This window comes from Meleagris gallopavo, chromosome 1 (genome assembly GCF_905368555.1).
Source record: "Meleagris gallopavo chromosome 1, MGAL_WU_HG_1.1, whole genome shotgun sequence".
Taxonomy (NCBI): Eukaryota; Metazoa; Chordata; class Aves; order Galliformes; family Phasianidae; genus Meleagris; species Meleagris gallopavo.
The window spans coordinates 45,342,923-45,359,746 of NC_139404.1; the positions used below are offsets into that span (position 1 = coordinate 45,342,923).

General features: G+C 33.7%; 1 protein-coding gene across 10 annotated transcripts in view; it reads left to right on the forward strand.

Annotated features, from left to right (window-relative positions):
- The window catches only part of CFAP54 (cilia and flagella associated protein 54), a 105,611-nt gene that overhangs the window by 41,517 nt on the left and 47,270 nt on the right, over positions 1-16,824 (forward strand). For all 10 annotated transcript variants that reach the window (XM_085223498.1, XM_085223513.1, XM_085223523.1 and 7 more), the window contains 14 exons: positions 149-334; positions 869-1,011; positions 3,586-3,733; positions 5,225-5,380; positions 6,339-6,461; positions 9,594-9,728; positions 10,090-10,186; positions 11,541-11,630; positions 11,902-12,028; positions 12,996-13,101; positions 14,002-14,150; positions 14,870-15,100; positions 15,502-15,644; positions 16,109-16,284. In XM_085223498.1, coding sequence (XP_085079624.1) covers positions 149-334; positions 869-1,011; positions 3,586-3,733; positions 5,225-5,380; positions 6,339-6,461; positions 9,594-9,728; positions 10,090-10,186; positions 11,541-11,630; positions 11,902-12,028; positions 12,996-13,101; positions 14,002-14,150; positions 14,870-15,100; positions 15,502-15,644; positions 16,109-16,284 — 2,010 coding nt within the window. The remainder of the gene's footprint in view (positions 1-148; positions 335-868; positions 1,012-3,585; positions 3,734-5,224; positions 5,381-6,338; positions 6,462-9,593; positions 9,729-10,089; positions 10,187-11,540; positions 11,631-11,901; positions 12,029-12,995; positions 13,102-14,001; positions 14,151-14,869; positions 15,101-15,501; positions 15,645-16,108; positions 16,285-16,824) is intronic.

Here is a 16,824-nt window from a genome sequence, read left to right on the forward strand (position 1 = left end):
GTTTTCAAGAGCTCAATATTGTGTGGAAATGTGCTGGTTGTATTTTGATTGTATCCAGGAATATTAAATAAATTGTTTAAGGACAAAGCATAGAGTTTTGTTTTTGACATACTCTGAGGATGTAAGCAGGAAATATTTTTATTCATAGATACCGGCTGATGGAAAAAGCCTCTTGGAAATACAAGGCTTAGATCCCAATGAGAAATACATATTTGCTGTTGCAGCATATTCTTCTGATGGAAAACTTATTGGTGATGCTATTGGGGAAACAACTAGGCCAATCCTCGCATATCCACCTCTTTCTGCTACTACTGTTCGAGCTTATCTAACTCAGGTAGGGTTATAATGTTTGGTAATAAGCTTTAACATGATTGTAATTACTTTTTTTTCATTGGTAACCCTAAAATTTCTAGCCATTACTCAATATTTTCCTGCAAAAAGCACCATCAGAATTTCAATATTCTGCAGAAGTAACAAAGGTAAAATGAGTCTAGATGAAATAATATTTATATGATATATAATATAATATATGTTAAGTATTCCACAAAATAATATTAAATCCTTGGTTAACAGTCAATTTTTGCCTTCCCTGATGCTACTTCTAAAGAGAAACTAATGTTAGCATAATCGAATGGCTACTGCATGTATTTTATTCAAATACATCATAATATTCTTATAGCTGTTGTAAGCTCACGTGTTGAAGGGAGGGAGTTTTAAAGCCTTTCTTTTTCCTGTAATCATATTTGCTTATCTGAAGACCACAGAAACGTGGTAGATTAGTTTTAATTAGCGGTTAGTATATAAAATGAAATCTAATATTATTTTTTCCTGTAAAAAGTTGAATAAATATATATATATATGTTTATAGGTAGCCTATCAGACTGGCAACTACACGTTAGCCAGAGGAGCATTTTCACCGATGTGGGATTATTTTGTTTCAAATTCTTCTCCACTTCCCACCAATGCAGCTATTATTTCTGCAAGAAGTACTTCGACTATATCTGAAAAGAGGTAACTGGTGAAATCAAAATTAAAATAATAGTTAATTATAGATGTGCGTATTTTATTTTAAAGTGTACCAGGGTGTGAAATTTTGTTCAGCCTCCTCATATGAAAAACATTCTACAAAAAAAAGGTGTGAAATGTGTTGTAAAGATACAGTGTTGTATAATTAGAGGAGGTTTTTTGTTATTTATGGAAATGGTAGCATTTACACACCTAATTCTTTATAATGGTTGTTTTATTGCTTTAGATAATTGGGAAATACTTATAAAGTGGCCATTCATACCATACAATGAATTATTCTATGTAAAATATGTAATATTAACTGGGTTCTTGACTTTCAGTTCCAATAATGGAAGCAGTAGTGTTCAGAAACTATAAATATTTTGCTTGGAACACCACCCAAATTGGGTAAATGCTTGCTAATGTTGTTTTGAGCTGATTATATAAATTACTATAAATGAGCTGATTATAAATAATGTTACTAATTTTAAAATATACTATTGTACGTTAGAAAAGACATAATTTTCTTTTTTCTCTTAAAAAAAAAATTCAAATATTTAGCCGTAATATGGATTTTTGTGATAGCAAAGCCAAGCTGGAAATACTGTGGTTAAACTCACTGCAATTCTATAGATAAAAACACAAAAACAAATCAAGACTTAATTAATTCCTGGTTAGAAAAAAGAGACTTGTATGAAATAATAGATATGAAATACAGTAATAAAAATATTACTTTAAAATGTTGGTCAGCTGCTTATAATTTAATGATAAATTAGCATCAACGTATCTGATTGCAAATAATCCTCTTTGCTTGCGTTGAATTCTTCTAAGACTAATTCTTTCATTAGGGAAGCTTTGGCAGCCTGGTGAAGGAGATAACTAATCTTGCAGCTTCTGAGTTTCAGTTTTAACAGACAGCCTCAGTTCTAAAACTATAACAACAAAAAACATCCTTGCTGCATATGTTTTTAATAGTTCTGTGAAACACTGATCTTAGTTTCAAGAAATAGATATTACGGCAATTTTTTAGCAGTTTGGCCATAATGCTTCCACTTTTACCTTATAGACAGAATAACCAATAATCATCTGTTGTGAGGCATGTAATACATTTGGAGATTTTGCTTTGTTAAACTTGCGTAAGAGCCCACTGTTTTCTCTGCTGTTTGAATGTGAGCTGATAGAAAAGGTTTGTATGTGCTTGAGTCATGTTACAGGTAATGCATTTAAGTGTACTTGCTATGTGGGCTTCAACCATATCTCTGGTATCATCTCCTCTGTCTTCATTGATGCTATCATTGTGTCTGATACCAGCCATACAAATTGACTTTGAGGGTCTTGATGTTACATACCATTGGGGATTTACAGGCAGCCCATAGACTGTGGGCAGTCTATGCAGTCTGCATAGATGAATATGACTTTTTTATTCTTGTTTTTCGTTACTTATCTTTCTACTAACCATTTTCTCCATTTAAATTTATTTATTTATTTATTTATTTTTACTTTTAAGCACATACTACTGTAGAAGTAACATTTGAATTAAAGTCTGCTCAAACAAAGAACAAACTTTAAATGCAAAAAAGCTCAGGGATTTTGCTTTTCTGATAGTTAAGCTGGAACATTATTATTATTATTATTATTATTATTATTATTATTATTATTTTATGATTTTTACAACAGGATAGAATCTCAAAGTTACATTATGGGACCTGAAACAAGATAGTTTCAGTTTTACTGCTTGATAGCTAGGAAATTGACTAGACTAACTTGAGAGCACAGGGAGCATAAAGAGACAGTAGAGGGAGCTGGAAGGAAAGGAAGATTCCTGTTTCCAGGCAGAAGCCCTGTTAATATCTTGGTAATGTCAAATATGGGAATGTGTCTATTTGTTATTCCTTTTTGAGTACTAGTCTCTTTTAGGAAATGTGGTCAAGGAGAAGTAGAAATTTGATTCTTATACTTCAAAATGATGGAATTGTTGCTGTAATAAGTAACAGAACAACAACACAGAGGAAAAAAATCAAGAATAATAAAAAGGACAAATACATCCCTATGCTAGGGAAGAAAAAAAACGCACAAAACAAACCAAAAGGAAAAAAAAAGGCAGAAGAAAAAAAATAGCATTTTGAGACTTGTAATACAGACCTCGGTGATGAAAAGGAGTCTGTTATTAATATCAGAAGTGTACTTTACAACTGCATCCATCATTGTCAGTACAGAAAAATAGCATGTTAAAGAAGACAGTTAAATAAGGTATAGCATCCCAAGTTTCCAAAGCAAATTCAAAGTAAGTTTCACTGTATCAGATGAACCTACTCAGGAAAAGGTACTTTAGTATAGTAGAAGGAGGGCGACAATTTGAAAATAAACTTTATTCCTTTTATTTATTTTGAAGCTAGAAATATGAAGCAATTTTTTTCAGTTTTATGTGTAAGTCTCATTTTCAGCAGCAGCTACAGCAATCCATTTTGTCTATCATTCTACTATTAAAGATTGCATTTTTGTATAATGTAATTTCAGGCATGAGATGTCTGAATCATCACTATCCTGCTTTTACCATTCTTTTGCCTTTTTGTTTTGTAGGTTACGTTTCGAGGCTATATTTCAGACCTCTTCGATCACCTTGTATCTCTTTCTGAGGAATATATTTGCCGTCTGTGACATTAATATCATGGAAGGAGCACTCTTCTGTGATTCCATTTATTGCAATGAGATACTTTATAAGGAACAAGTATGTGTAGCATAAAATAATATACTGTACTTTTTTTCCCTTTCTGATGAGCATAATTTCATAATTCCAAAATACTGCAATGTACTAGTCTTAATTTGCAGAGTACTTCATTTTCTGTTGCATTATTGTCTTCCTTTCTGAAATATTTTAGTTGCTCTTGGTTACTTTGTATCCTAGAGGAAAAATTCTGAGTAGTTACTTGCTCATTAATATCCTAATCCAAAGCCCACTGATTCCAACTGAGGAAGTTTTTTTTCTTAACTTCAGTGTTGTTAGACTGTGTTTTATGAAACAGGTATAATCATTGTTGGTTTTGTCCACAAACTGGCTTCCAGGTCCTTTAATTTTTAATATTTATTCAAAATTTATATTTTCATTGTTATTGAATTTCTAACGAATTTTCATGGTTTTAATATGCTAACCTTCTTTTTGCTTATTTCAGGCTTTCTTATGCATGTTAAGTTTCTATTTTTTTGCTTTCTGTATTATTCTATTACTATTCCACTCTTAGCTAAGTGTTTGTCTCTTACACAGGTGAGTATTCAGTTACAGTGTAGCTTTACTGGATCTGTTCACATGTACAATAAACTGTAGCAGATTATTGGAAGGTGTTGTTATCTTCCCCTTACCTACTCAGAGATCTTAGCATGTGAAATTTCCACTCCAACCACTATGAGGATAGCTATCAAGGCATTATATTGATAAATTCAGAGGGAAAAATTAATTCAAGACAAGCATTTTCTTTTAGAATCACTAATACAGTTGCTTTTGTTTACATACTTCTAACTGAAAATTCATTGGTGATCAGCCTCCTCTCCCAGGTAACAGTGACAGGGCAAGAGGGAATGGCCTCAAGTTGCACCAGGAGAGGTTTGGGTTGAAATTTCTTCTTTGTGAGAGTGGTGATGCATTGGAACAAGTTGCCCACAGGGGTGCTGGAGTCACTTTCCCTGCAGGTGTTTACTGAAAGGGGAGGTGTAGTACTTAGGGACACGATTTAGTGGACAGTATTGGTGGTGGGTGGACAACTGAACTAGATGATCTTTGAGGCCTTTTCTAACCTTAGTAATTCTATGATTGCATGATTTTTAAACCTTTATCTTTTTTGCTGCTTACACTGCTTTTTAAATTGTAATAATCATAGAATCATAGAGTGGTTTGGGTTGGAAGGGGCCATTAAGATCTCTAGTTCCAACCCTCTGCTATAGGCAGGGACACCTCCCTCTAGACCAGGTTGCTCAGAGCCCCATCCCGACTGGCCTTGAGTGCTTCCAGAGAGGGGGCATTCACAACTGCACTGGGCAACCTGTTCCAGTGTCTTACCACCCTCTTTCTTCCTGACATCTTCTCCAACGTCTGTCTGAATTTCTTCCTGACATCTAGTCCAATGTCTGTCTTCTTTCACTCTCTCTTAATGATTTTAAATGATTTTAATCAATGGTGTTTATATTTGAATCAATTTTATTTATTTATTTATTTTTTCACCTACAGGTTGGTAGATTAGCAGAATGTGAGAGAATGACTGTGGCAATTGAACTTAGTAATTTCTTGAATGATGCAAGTTATGCACTGCAGTCTGTTGTACAATGCTATGGTCTCCTTGCTCCAATTATTTATCACAAGATTTCTGCAGTGCCAGTAGTTCAGGTGAGAGCATTTGAGACAGAGCTTCTTACACCCAATTCCTGTAATTCAATTTAAACTTAAAATGGAGTGTATGGTAAGACAGCCAAATATCTAAGCTTCTACTTCTAGAGAAACTGCTGAAACAAAAGCCTTTATTGGTTTTATGTGTTCTTAGTGCATATGTTCAATGTGAGCTGTTTAGGTTCTGCTCTGATATTGATTATTGATAGAATATTGATTATTTCTTCAGGATGATTCATTGGTATTTTTAAACTATAATGTGCTACAACTTCTACTCGTACGCCATTTGCAAATAGCAATTTTGAGGAAAGAAAAGCAGCATTCTCTCTCTCTCTTTTTTTTTTTAAATGTTTGGTTTATGTACAATTTTGTCCTTCCGAAAAGAAGGCTGTTCAATGTTTTGATAATACAGTCTTTAGTTTTAAGTCCCTTTCCAGAAGCAATTATCTTCTCCTTGAAAACAGAGTACCTGAATGCTTTTCTGCCATTTCTAAAACACCAGGCTTTTTAGATTCGACAAGTATACAGAAGAAACTTGCAACATTTTTATAGTCTTTTATTTTTAGAACATACTAAAAAGATTTTTCTTTCTTTTAAAATTCTGATCAGCTCAATATATTTTTAAGCAGTTCTCTACTAGGAGTATGTCATCTCACTGAATTAAACATTCTTTGATTTCATGTTAATTAAATCAGCAAAAATATCCATCATGTATCTATAATTTAATATCTAAGATATTGTGTGAACTTGTCATTTATATCAAAGGGCTGTGGATGAAATTTTGACACTATTAAATTCAATGGAAATTTTATTATTAGTTTTTGTAGAGCAAGCATTTCATCATAGCTGCTACATTTTAAAGTATTTTTAAAGTTCACTATCAAATACACTGAACAGAGGTACAAAGTTGAAATTGTGTTGCAGATTCATAACTTTTATTTAACCCTTGTATTTACAGATTCTCATTAAGTGCTTGGCCGTCCTTCAAGAAATTCCAAGTGCTACTTTGCAGAGGAGACAGGCAGGCTGTTATGAGAGTATTCAGCATATGATAGCTTGCACTTCATTTTATACAGCAAAGGTATGGTATAAATTATTGTTTTTTACAACTTTAAGTCACAGCTTCTCTCATACAGAAAAAAAAAAAAAGCTGCGATATCTTCAGATATTTCAGTGTGATGTCTTAGAGAATTGGCACTATTAAATATTATGGAAATATTTATTCTCACCTTCGTATTAGTGCATTTTATATAATAATAACATTTAGAATTTTAAATAAAATAATGTTATTTCTCCACAAAATAAAAAATAATTATTAGTCCTTGACATGAAATCTGTATTTCATGTGATCATGTGAGTTTACATTTCAGGTAGTATTATTTTCAGCAAGGCATGCATATATATATATAAATCTAAAAATTTATTTACTGCAAACTCATATTTTTAGTTTTAATTTGGTTAACATACATATCATATTTCCTAATTAGATATGAGAGATTTTATTCTATTTCATTCCGTGTGTTGATAGAAACATAAACATGTTGATTTTTAAATATAATACGTATCTGTAAATGACATTTATATTTCCAATACTAAGTTTTCTGAGATTAGGAGAAACATGGTACTTGTAGGATATGTTAATTACAGCCATGTTAGAGTCAAAGTACCTGCCGTGGTAAACGTATGACCTTGAACAAGCTAGATTTCCTTTATCTCTGAGTGCACCTCAGCAACAAGTTATGCTGAAGCAGAGCTGTGGCTGCTGCTTTGAAGGATTCCCCTGCTTTTGGCAGCTCTCACATGAGTTGTTAGAGCAGGATCTCTGTACTCACCTTCAAAGATCAGATTTTTAAAGAATGTATAAAGTCCTAAAATTAATACTATTTTCTTGACATTAATTAATTGCTTCATGGCTGTGGGAGCAGTGTTAGGGCACAAAGAAGGCTTAGAAGTTAGGAGCTGAAAGTCAGCAGGGCAACACCTCGCCAGCCAAGCCCACTGCCCCAGCCCAGGAGAGGGGCAGGCCAGAGGTGGTGGTCAGGTTCAGCCTGGGGTACAGGTCATTGGGAGAGCATGTGATGGCAAGCAGGTCAAGTTGGGAAGTCTGCAGATCAGGATCAGGTCTCATGAAGGTAGCGGGGGTCAGGCACAGCCCAGCAGGTGGGTCTGCCATGATGGGAGCAGTCTGAAATCAAGTTGAGGAGTTAGGTCATGGGTCAGCACTCCAGATCAGTGAATCCATAGCCAAGCACAGGCACGAGTTTTGAGTATGCTAAAGACTGGGACTCCAGTAGTGTAGCTCAGGGAATGTACTCTCAGGCCCAAGCTGAAAGGAAGATCCTGGGCCCATGGGGAAAGGGCTTTGGGAGAGGATTGTAACCTCAGAGCTGTCCACTCAATGTCACAGTTTTGGAAGTATGGCACTAGGAAATGTAATTCTGTTGTATCTGAATCACTGCTGTGGCATCACGACTAATGAAGCTATTACTATGAAATATTTATATACTCATCTCCAAACTTAGTACTAAAAGGTTGTTCATCATAGAATCCCTGACTTGTCAGCATTTAGGAGCTTACCAAATGGAGGACATGCTATTGCAAAAGTGAGCCCAGATTCATTAAGAGGTAGAATCAACAATTCCAAGAAAATAGTGTGTTTGGTGTCATACGATGATTTTTTGGAGGTTATCAATGAGACATTCATAACAGATGGCTGAAATCTGAAAAAGCACTTATTTGAGGAAGCATATTCTTAAACATCACCTTGTATCTCAGTTTGCAAAATAACTTTCATGCCGTAACATTCCTTATCTAGATTTTGGAGTTGAACTAACTGATGAACTCATTATTATCTGAGAGTGGATATAACATGTCCAATGTCACTGATTCTCTTTTGTGTCTTTAATCTTGAATGCCAATTCAAAATAACAAATAGATAAAGCTAAAGTGACTCAACCAGCAAGGCAAAGCTGATTTCAGAATCAAAAAAGTCTGACCCGTGAGGCATCCAATATCTCTCCCTGCTTTCAACAACTTTTCAGGAATTCCAAAGCCCCACTGTCTCTTGTTTCAGTGTATGTATAGTATTCTGGCTAGACTTTAGTTAATATGTTGAAAAAATATATATTATTTAAATGTCCTGAATATTCTGATTTAGTGAAGACAATATTCCATGACTGGTGTTATACTAGTGAAGATGCTTCTGTTAAGTCTTTTACAGTAAAATCTGTTCTCAACAAGTACAATACTTATATTCTTAAGTAACTCCCATCTTTAAGAAAGCTGAAATAATAATATGATCTATAGATGTTTCCTTGTGACTTTTTCTATGGAAATATTATCAGTCCCAAAAAATTCTTTTTTTTTTCTTTTTTTCCTACCAGGGTCAACATATTTTACAAGACTAGTTACCTTGATTCCTTCAATATCAGATGATTCTTTTTCTTGGAATCTTAGTATAGTGCTTGTTTGTTGTTAGATTCCCAAATTAAATGATTGTCTGTTGGTACTGCAGATTTTTTTTCCTTAGAGACAGCATTGAGGCAGAATAGCATGCAGAACAGCAAACAGAACAAGTTAATTGCAAAAGTTTCTAATTAATCCATTTTATAAAGTTTTCTACTGAGTTTCAGTCACGCTGTGTACAATTATTTTCTATTCCAAAACCAAACATCTTAATTTGAAATTACAGTGCATATAGTAGAATTACTTGACCTTTAAAGCTCTAACTGAGGGAGATGAAAACACCTAAAAAATGTAACCCGTAATGTTCAGTTACAACTTCATATTTTTCAAAATAAATTTCACCACTCTATTTTATTAAATAAGTTTTACCAGTACAGTTGAGTTGTTCAGGTGTGCACTTGATATCAGAGAGATAAATGAGGATAATGTAGTTACCTTTTATATTCTTTGATAGCAGTGCTGCCTAAGAACAGGAAGAATGTCAAGCACTGCTATAGATACTTCTTGTTAAGTATTTCTATTCTTTGAGGAACAGTCTATGGGTAAGCAGAAATAGAACGAATAGACAGATTATCTGTTATTCCAAATATTTTACAGGTTTATAGTTCTGTTGTTTTTTTAAAGGAAACCTAAGTATTAAGTAATTAATGTCTATTTATAATATTCATACGTTTTGTCAACTGTAAGTGGATAATAATTAAACGTGTTATGCAAAACAAAAAAAATGTAACTGATGATTCCTTAATAGGTTCTACGTTCATTGAAGGAATATGAACTAGCAGTAATTATTATTAACTATGGGAAAAAATTGTTGGATTCCTCACAGAGAACCTCACCTGGCCAGTCAGGAGCTATAGAAAGTGAAGAAACACATAAAATTAAGGTAACTACTCTGATATTCTTTTTTTTTTTTCTTTTATCTCAATATGCTATTCTTTTATTTTAAGGACCATATTTATTAACTTCCTGTTTAGATTGTATGGAATAGGAGTTTTGTTGTAGAGTAGGAGTTCCCAAGAATACAGACAGCTGAGAAGCTTCTTTTTGTAGCCATCTGTTAGGACCAGTTGCAGACTGCAGTAGGTACAGGATCTCATTTAGTTGAACTGGAGAGGAGTTAGCAATATTAAGATATAAAATAAAGAATTAGAAGATTTGGAATAGAATCCAAATTCCACTTTGATGTGCTCTTTTCAGTTAGGTAAAAGCTATTTTCTTTAAAAGCTGATTATTTGATATTTCAGAAGACTTCTGCAAAGACATCCCATTTAGCTGCAATGGAAAAAGCAACAGAAAATCTAAGTGCTCTTGAATCGAATCTCCTAAGACTGACACAACCAGGTGAGTGCGCTTTGTCATCCACTTCTCTGTGTATACATGCATAAGTCCTGGAAGAGGAAGCACTTCTGTAATGAACAGAATAAAAACCATGATGCAAAACTTTTGTTCCTCTGATCCTTCTGTTTTTGCTACTGACAATGATGCCTGCATTCCTGCAGGGCAAGTCACAGGATGAATGAATTCTGTAAGTTAACTGAAAATTGCATTGATTAGTTAACAAAATGATCTTCCATTCTTACTTAATAGAAAGTTAAACTAATGGGTTTATCAGTTAGAGAAGAACGAGTTTTCATTAACTGACAGATACTTGATTGCTGAAGTCTGGTCTGTTACTAAAATAGGATAATTTTATACCAATCAATACAAGAACCTTCTGGTGAGACTATGCATAACAAATAACAAAGCTTACAGCCATCCTTACAAATATGTATAGGTGATTTAGAAAAAAGAGCGTGCTTGTAGGGCATGCTGTTGAAAAGAATATCAGCGAAAGCCTTTCTGTGGGATATCCTTAAAGTGAATCAATACTTACTATTCCATTGATGATAACCTAAGAGAAAAATGAAAAAGAGCTGAATCTGCATCTTTTGTAGAAAATGCAGGAAAACAAAATGTTTCATACACATTGCAATTTTACAGTTTGAAATTTCAGATGTTTTCCTATTTAAAATTTTTTGGGAATTACTTTATTTTGTTAAAATGCTTGTTTGAAATACTATCTTGTCAAACTTGTCAAATAGGAGAAAATACTAACATAAGTTGTGGCTTGGCCTAAAAATAGTTAAAAATCTGCTTATCTTTTTGTCTGTCGTATTTGATTTCACACTATTTACATACAACAGACTATTGCCACTGGAGGATGCAATTATTGATCCACTATCTCAAATGGTTGTTCCAGAGTCCATTTTTAATCTCACTTTTTTCAGGGACTAGCTGCGTTCATCTTTTTCAACCATGGAACTTGCAAACATTTACATAAGTAAGTGTGCTAGTCGCTAATAGCAGCATGTGTTAAGTTCAAGCTGTACATCTTTAAAAATAATGTCTGGACATTTCCTTACTGCACAAGTGATCTCCTTCATAAATGACATATATGGAACTTTGTAAGACATGTGGTGAACTCCAGACATTTACTCATTAGCGAAATAGCTGGAAGTTCACCAGTCTCATCCATAAGCTCTTAATGCCCTAGCAGCACAGAGGAGAGCAAACTTCTGAATTTCTCTCTAGATGGAGAGATTTAAAAGCAAAGTATGCCAAAGAAGGATTTTGCTTCAGTTATGATTCCATGTTCAATTTCTGTTGAACACTGTCACTAGTTGTCAGAATGGATTTTATCTGTTTATTGTTGTAGCTCGTGGATCAGAGCTTGCAGGACACGAAGATCCTTTGTTCCTCTACCCTATAATTTCATGTTGGACATCAAACACTGCTTATCGAGAAGGTAGGATAATTGGCATATATTTTAGTTGTAAAGACTTGCTTTCTTTAGATAGTTTCCAAGAAAACAATCTTTTTACTGCTTGGAATAAACTCTTAGAAACCTTTTCATCTTTTTATTTTCATATATTTAGAATGAATTAAAACATAGCTTAAAAAATCTTTAATATGGCACATTTAGAAATATGAGGAATACTTAAAACTTAAATACTAAATTCTAAAAAACTAAAATACTTAAGTATACTTAAAAGTTCTTTATTACTACTGTATTGCAGTGATGAAATTCAGAAAGAAATCACGTTTTCTTGAGTTCTTTATTCAAGTTTTGCACAAAATCCTGAATGAAGAGAAATTTCACAGTGTTCTGGAATGGGCAGAAAATGTGCAAACTTACTTGAAAAGGTAGGTCCCTGTTATGGTTAAATTATTACTTAGTTTCATCCATGTCACAGTTACAACAGAAAATGTGAATTGTATGTAGGTCACTCTGTCCATGGAAATGACAACAGATATAAAGAGCAGAATAACAATATTTGATAGGACAAATTCTTGGCTACAAAACACTCTTTTTCAACATAGCCACCACTATTAGCTATGCATTTTCACCAGCAATGAACAAGAGTCCGCATGCCACAGTCATAACAATTTGGTGGAGGTGACCCACTGTTTATAACAACTACTATAATGGCAATGTTGCTGCAAAAATGTTGCCCATTCAATACAACTTTCCGTGTGCTTATATCCAGTATTTGCTTCATAAACATTCAGCAAGCATCAGTGAATGTCAATGGGTGTCACTTTTTCTGCATGTAGGAATTCAATGACACAGCTTTCCTTCATGTAGGAATTCGATGACACAGCTTTCCTTCATATACACTTCCGTATCAAACACCACCCTGTCACACTGCCTCTCTGCTGCCATCTGTTGCACAACAACAAAATTTCACAGAATACTGGTGGGAAGGTTCAATCTCTGCTGCCATACCACCAACATCTCTGACACTGTGGGCCAAAGTAATAGTGTAGGAAGTGTTACTTCTGGAGCAGCCCTCACATATTGTAGGCAACAGGAAAAGAATTACAAAAAAAACCCAAAATGATTGGAGGATTGGATATAAGGAATTTCTCATCAGTCTTCCATAGCTAGATGTTAGGAAAGTGAGATAGTTGTTACCTATCAATTCAGATTCCATCAGAATTTTGATGGTGAGCGCTCTCTCTTTCTGAATGGGAAGAAAGAAAAGCTGATGAATTTACAAATTCTAGTGAAATATGAATTGCATGTGCCTTACCTGTTCCCAACGATAACCTGTTAAATATCAAAGGAATTTAACATGATGATGATAATTTTATCATTATTATTTGTCAGGAGGAACAACCACATTCTCTGTATCAACGAAACTCCAAGATGTCAAACAAGCTCTCCCAGTGAGCCTGAGGGCACCAAGAAGTACACTGTAGGAATTAAGGAGAAAGTGAGTTTTACTTATTAAGAGTCATGTTTGTCTTAACTTGGCAGCAATGCTATAAGCACAAATGTATTGTTTTAAAAGCTGTCTTATAAAAACTACAGATGGAGACGTGTAATTGCTAAGACTTGAGATATAAACTCTAGCCCTCAGTAAACCTCTGCACAGGCAGAAAAGTTCACATTGGATTTCTCTGAAAGACCAACTGTTGTGAGGCATTTCAGTCAGAGCATTGAATTCCAAAATCAATGAAAGCTTTAATTTTCCCATTTTAGAAAAACAAGTTAATATGAAATGACTTGGGTACCATCACATTAAGAAAGAGAGATCAGTTTGGGCTTTTTTTTGTGTGCAATATGTTTACATTTTATGAATAGTTGTTCATTATTAACTCCCTTGCAGACATTCACTGGTGTTTTGTTTAGAATTCTTTTAAAAGACATTTTTTGCTTTTATTCTAAATCCTAATGGATTTGTATTATTTTTGAGGAAGAGGTTTTTGCCTCATAACCTTCTAGTGAAGCTGTAATGCTGCTAGCATCTCAGATAGATGAGGGAAAATCTTCTGTCTGTTTTTGCATTACAGATTTTTAGTATTTACTATTTATAACAGTAAAAAAAGGACAACAACAACAACAAAAAAAACATTATTTATGAGATAGAAAAGAATGGCATATGAAAGAAAATTTGGATACCTGTCTAGATCTTAGCATCAGTATTTGATACATCCCTTACAGAAAAATTCCTTTTCCTGCCATATTTTGAAAAGCAATTTGAGAATTTATTTTCAGTTCTGTTGCATTACTGCATAACCCAAACTGCTGTATACTTCAAGTAATTGATAATATAGACATAAATAAATATTTGAATTTTATTTAAGATTGTCATGGGATATTTTTTTCAAAGAGTACGGAGACCTCACCTTTAAAGAAGCAGGAAGCATCAGCTTTGAAGAAACAAAGAAAAGGAACCTCAAGTCCTACTAGAAAAAGGCAGACTCTTAGACAATATTTAGTGAAACATCCAAACATAATGAAATCTCCAGAAGCACAAAGGTAAACAAATATAAACTGTCAGGTTAACTTATAGGAAACAAACAAACAAACAAAAAACACAAGGCAGAAAATTATTTTGGAATGTTAAAGAGATCTGTTTATAGTTTATCAAAAAGAAAAAAATTGAGATGTGATTTGACTACAGTGTCACTATGCATCTTCATAAGGAGAAAATACCTGGTTATGCAGAATTGGTCTGGCAGAGAAACAACAACCAAAAAAATCTGTGGCTGGAAATTAAATCCAAGCATCCACATTTGACATGGAATGCTTTCTTCAAATTGAGGGTGGTTAGCTGCTAAAACAAAGCAATAAAAAGAATTAACCAAATTTACAGTAAAATAGTAGATCCTTCATCTCCTGAGCAGACTGTGTGAAGGCACACACTGCATTTTGTATAATAATCTGTTTGAATGATTGAACTATAAGTAACTTCAGACATAGAACTAAACTTACTTTTAAGTACCAAAATAAATATCTTACTGAAGTTTGTAGAATGTAGGATTTAGAGTGTGTTAAGCACCCTTAAGATGAAAAGCAGAATTGATTTTCTTGACTGAAGCAAGAACCATTTTGCTAGAAATATGACTTCTGAGTTAAATACAAGTCTGGATATGTAATGAGATATTTCCGTGTATCCTTATCATTCTTCAAAATTCAGATCTTTGAGAAAACACAGTTTCATTTTTTTTGCTACTGCTTTTTAAAATTTATTCTAGGAAACATAAAGAAGAATTACGAAAAGTAGCTCACAACACCTTAGTGGTACTGCTGAAACCAATTGTGAGTAATTACTTAAACCAAAAGAAGTTTCATCAAATATGTCTTGAAGAGATGCCCTGGAGGTCCCAGATGAATATTTATCTGGCAATTGCACACTACAACTTATTTAAAAAGAAGCTAGAAGAACAATATAACATTGGAATTTGTGGTTCACATCATCAAGACAGGTATATCTTACTGAGGTATCAGTGTTTGCTATTAATGTTGATTATTGTATTATTGCCATTAATACAAATAGATTTGAATAATAATATCATCTGTCAGCTTGCCTTATACACAGTTCATCTTCCACATACAAATGAATTTACATTTTGACATATGTGTGACAGGCGGCATGGACATTTTTGATTGCTTATTTGACTGGTCAGGTTTTATGACTTCTGAAAGTTTTGGAATGTAATATACTGCAGTCTTTTTTTGGTTGTTTGTACCTTTCAGCTGTTGTTCAGCTGGTAGCTAAAGCTAAAAAACAATGAAAACTCACTTTTGAGAAACTGAATTTTGTGTGTGTTTATATAAAAATTCTTTTGTATTAATACTTTTAATTCTCTTTTCTTCCATTCTGCAGTTACAATATTCTGGATCCTGAGATATTCTCATTAAATAATTCTGGAACTGTAGTGGTGAGAGAAGCTTTGGAGAGTAACAGAAGAACGTCAAATCCTCTTCCTCTTCAGAAGTCACCTTCAGAGCTGACCAAAAAACAAACATGTAAGAACTTTTAATGGATGAATGATAGTTGGTAAAGAAAAAAATAATGAAACAATTCTACACATATCACAGTTTTTTTTTTTTTTTTTTTTTTTTAAAAAAAAACACCCTTCTTCCTAACTTTTCTTTTTAAGAGACTTTGGTTTCAGAAAGATTCTTGTGAGGTGGCCGAATGGTGATTTCTTCCTTAAATTTGGTAACTTCTAGGATTAGTTGTGATTTGGCTTTGAGACTGAAAACTAGTTGGTACATATTACTGTGCTTTCTGATCCTTCCTCCTCTTAAGTAAAACCATCTTATATTTTAAATATCATAACCTTATAAATATGATAACCCTAACTTTGGCATTTCCTAATACTGAAGTGTTTAGCTGGCACAAAAATCCTAGCTGCCTGATAACATTTTCTTTCTTATGTTTTTGAGAACTTTAACTCATTATTAACCAGTGAACTTTCTGTCTTCAGATAGATCTTCTGAGCACAACACTACATTGTGGGGAAGAGATACTCCTCAAACTCAAATGACAAAAGTTATGGAAACATCCATCTCACTTTCTCCCAAAGAACAGAAGCAGTTTCCATCAGATACCATTTTATTGGACCATTTTACAAAAATCTTTCTACATTTAAGAAGAGCAGCAGTAAGATATATTTTCTTACTAAAAATTTTATTTTCTACTAAACACTGCATTACAAAACTTACTACTTTTTACATGTAAAAAATCCTAAGACACTTCAGAAAACTTTTTTGAGGGGGAAAAAGCAATGATTTCTCATTTTCTGCAAGATGTCAAAGTACAATGTATCAAATGTCAGGCCAGACTGGATGTTGCTCTGAGCAGCCTGGTCTGGTGGTTGGTGACCCTGTACATAGCAGGGGGGTTGAAACTAAATGATCATTGTGGTCCTTTTCAACCCAGGCCATTCTATGATATGATATGATATGATATGATAATGTATCCCTATCAAATATATAATAACTTATATATGTTTTATTTTTCTTAAGTCTTTGCAACTTTCCCTTTCATGTTTGTTAAATCTTTCTCAAGTACTGGTGGGCTTATTTTGCTCTTTATAGGCCATAGTGGATACCTTGCTAGTATAAACAGAAAGACCAGTGATTGAAAGGAAAAGTAGTCTGCCTAGTCTTCCCATAAACCTTCCTGACACCACGTAAAAAA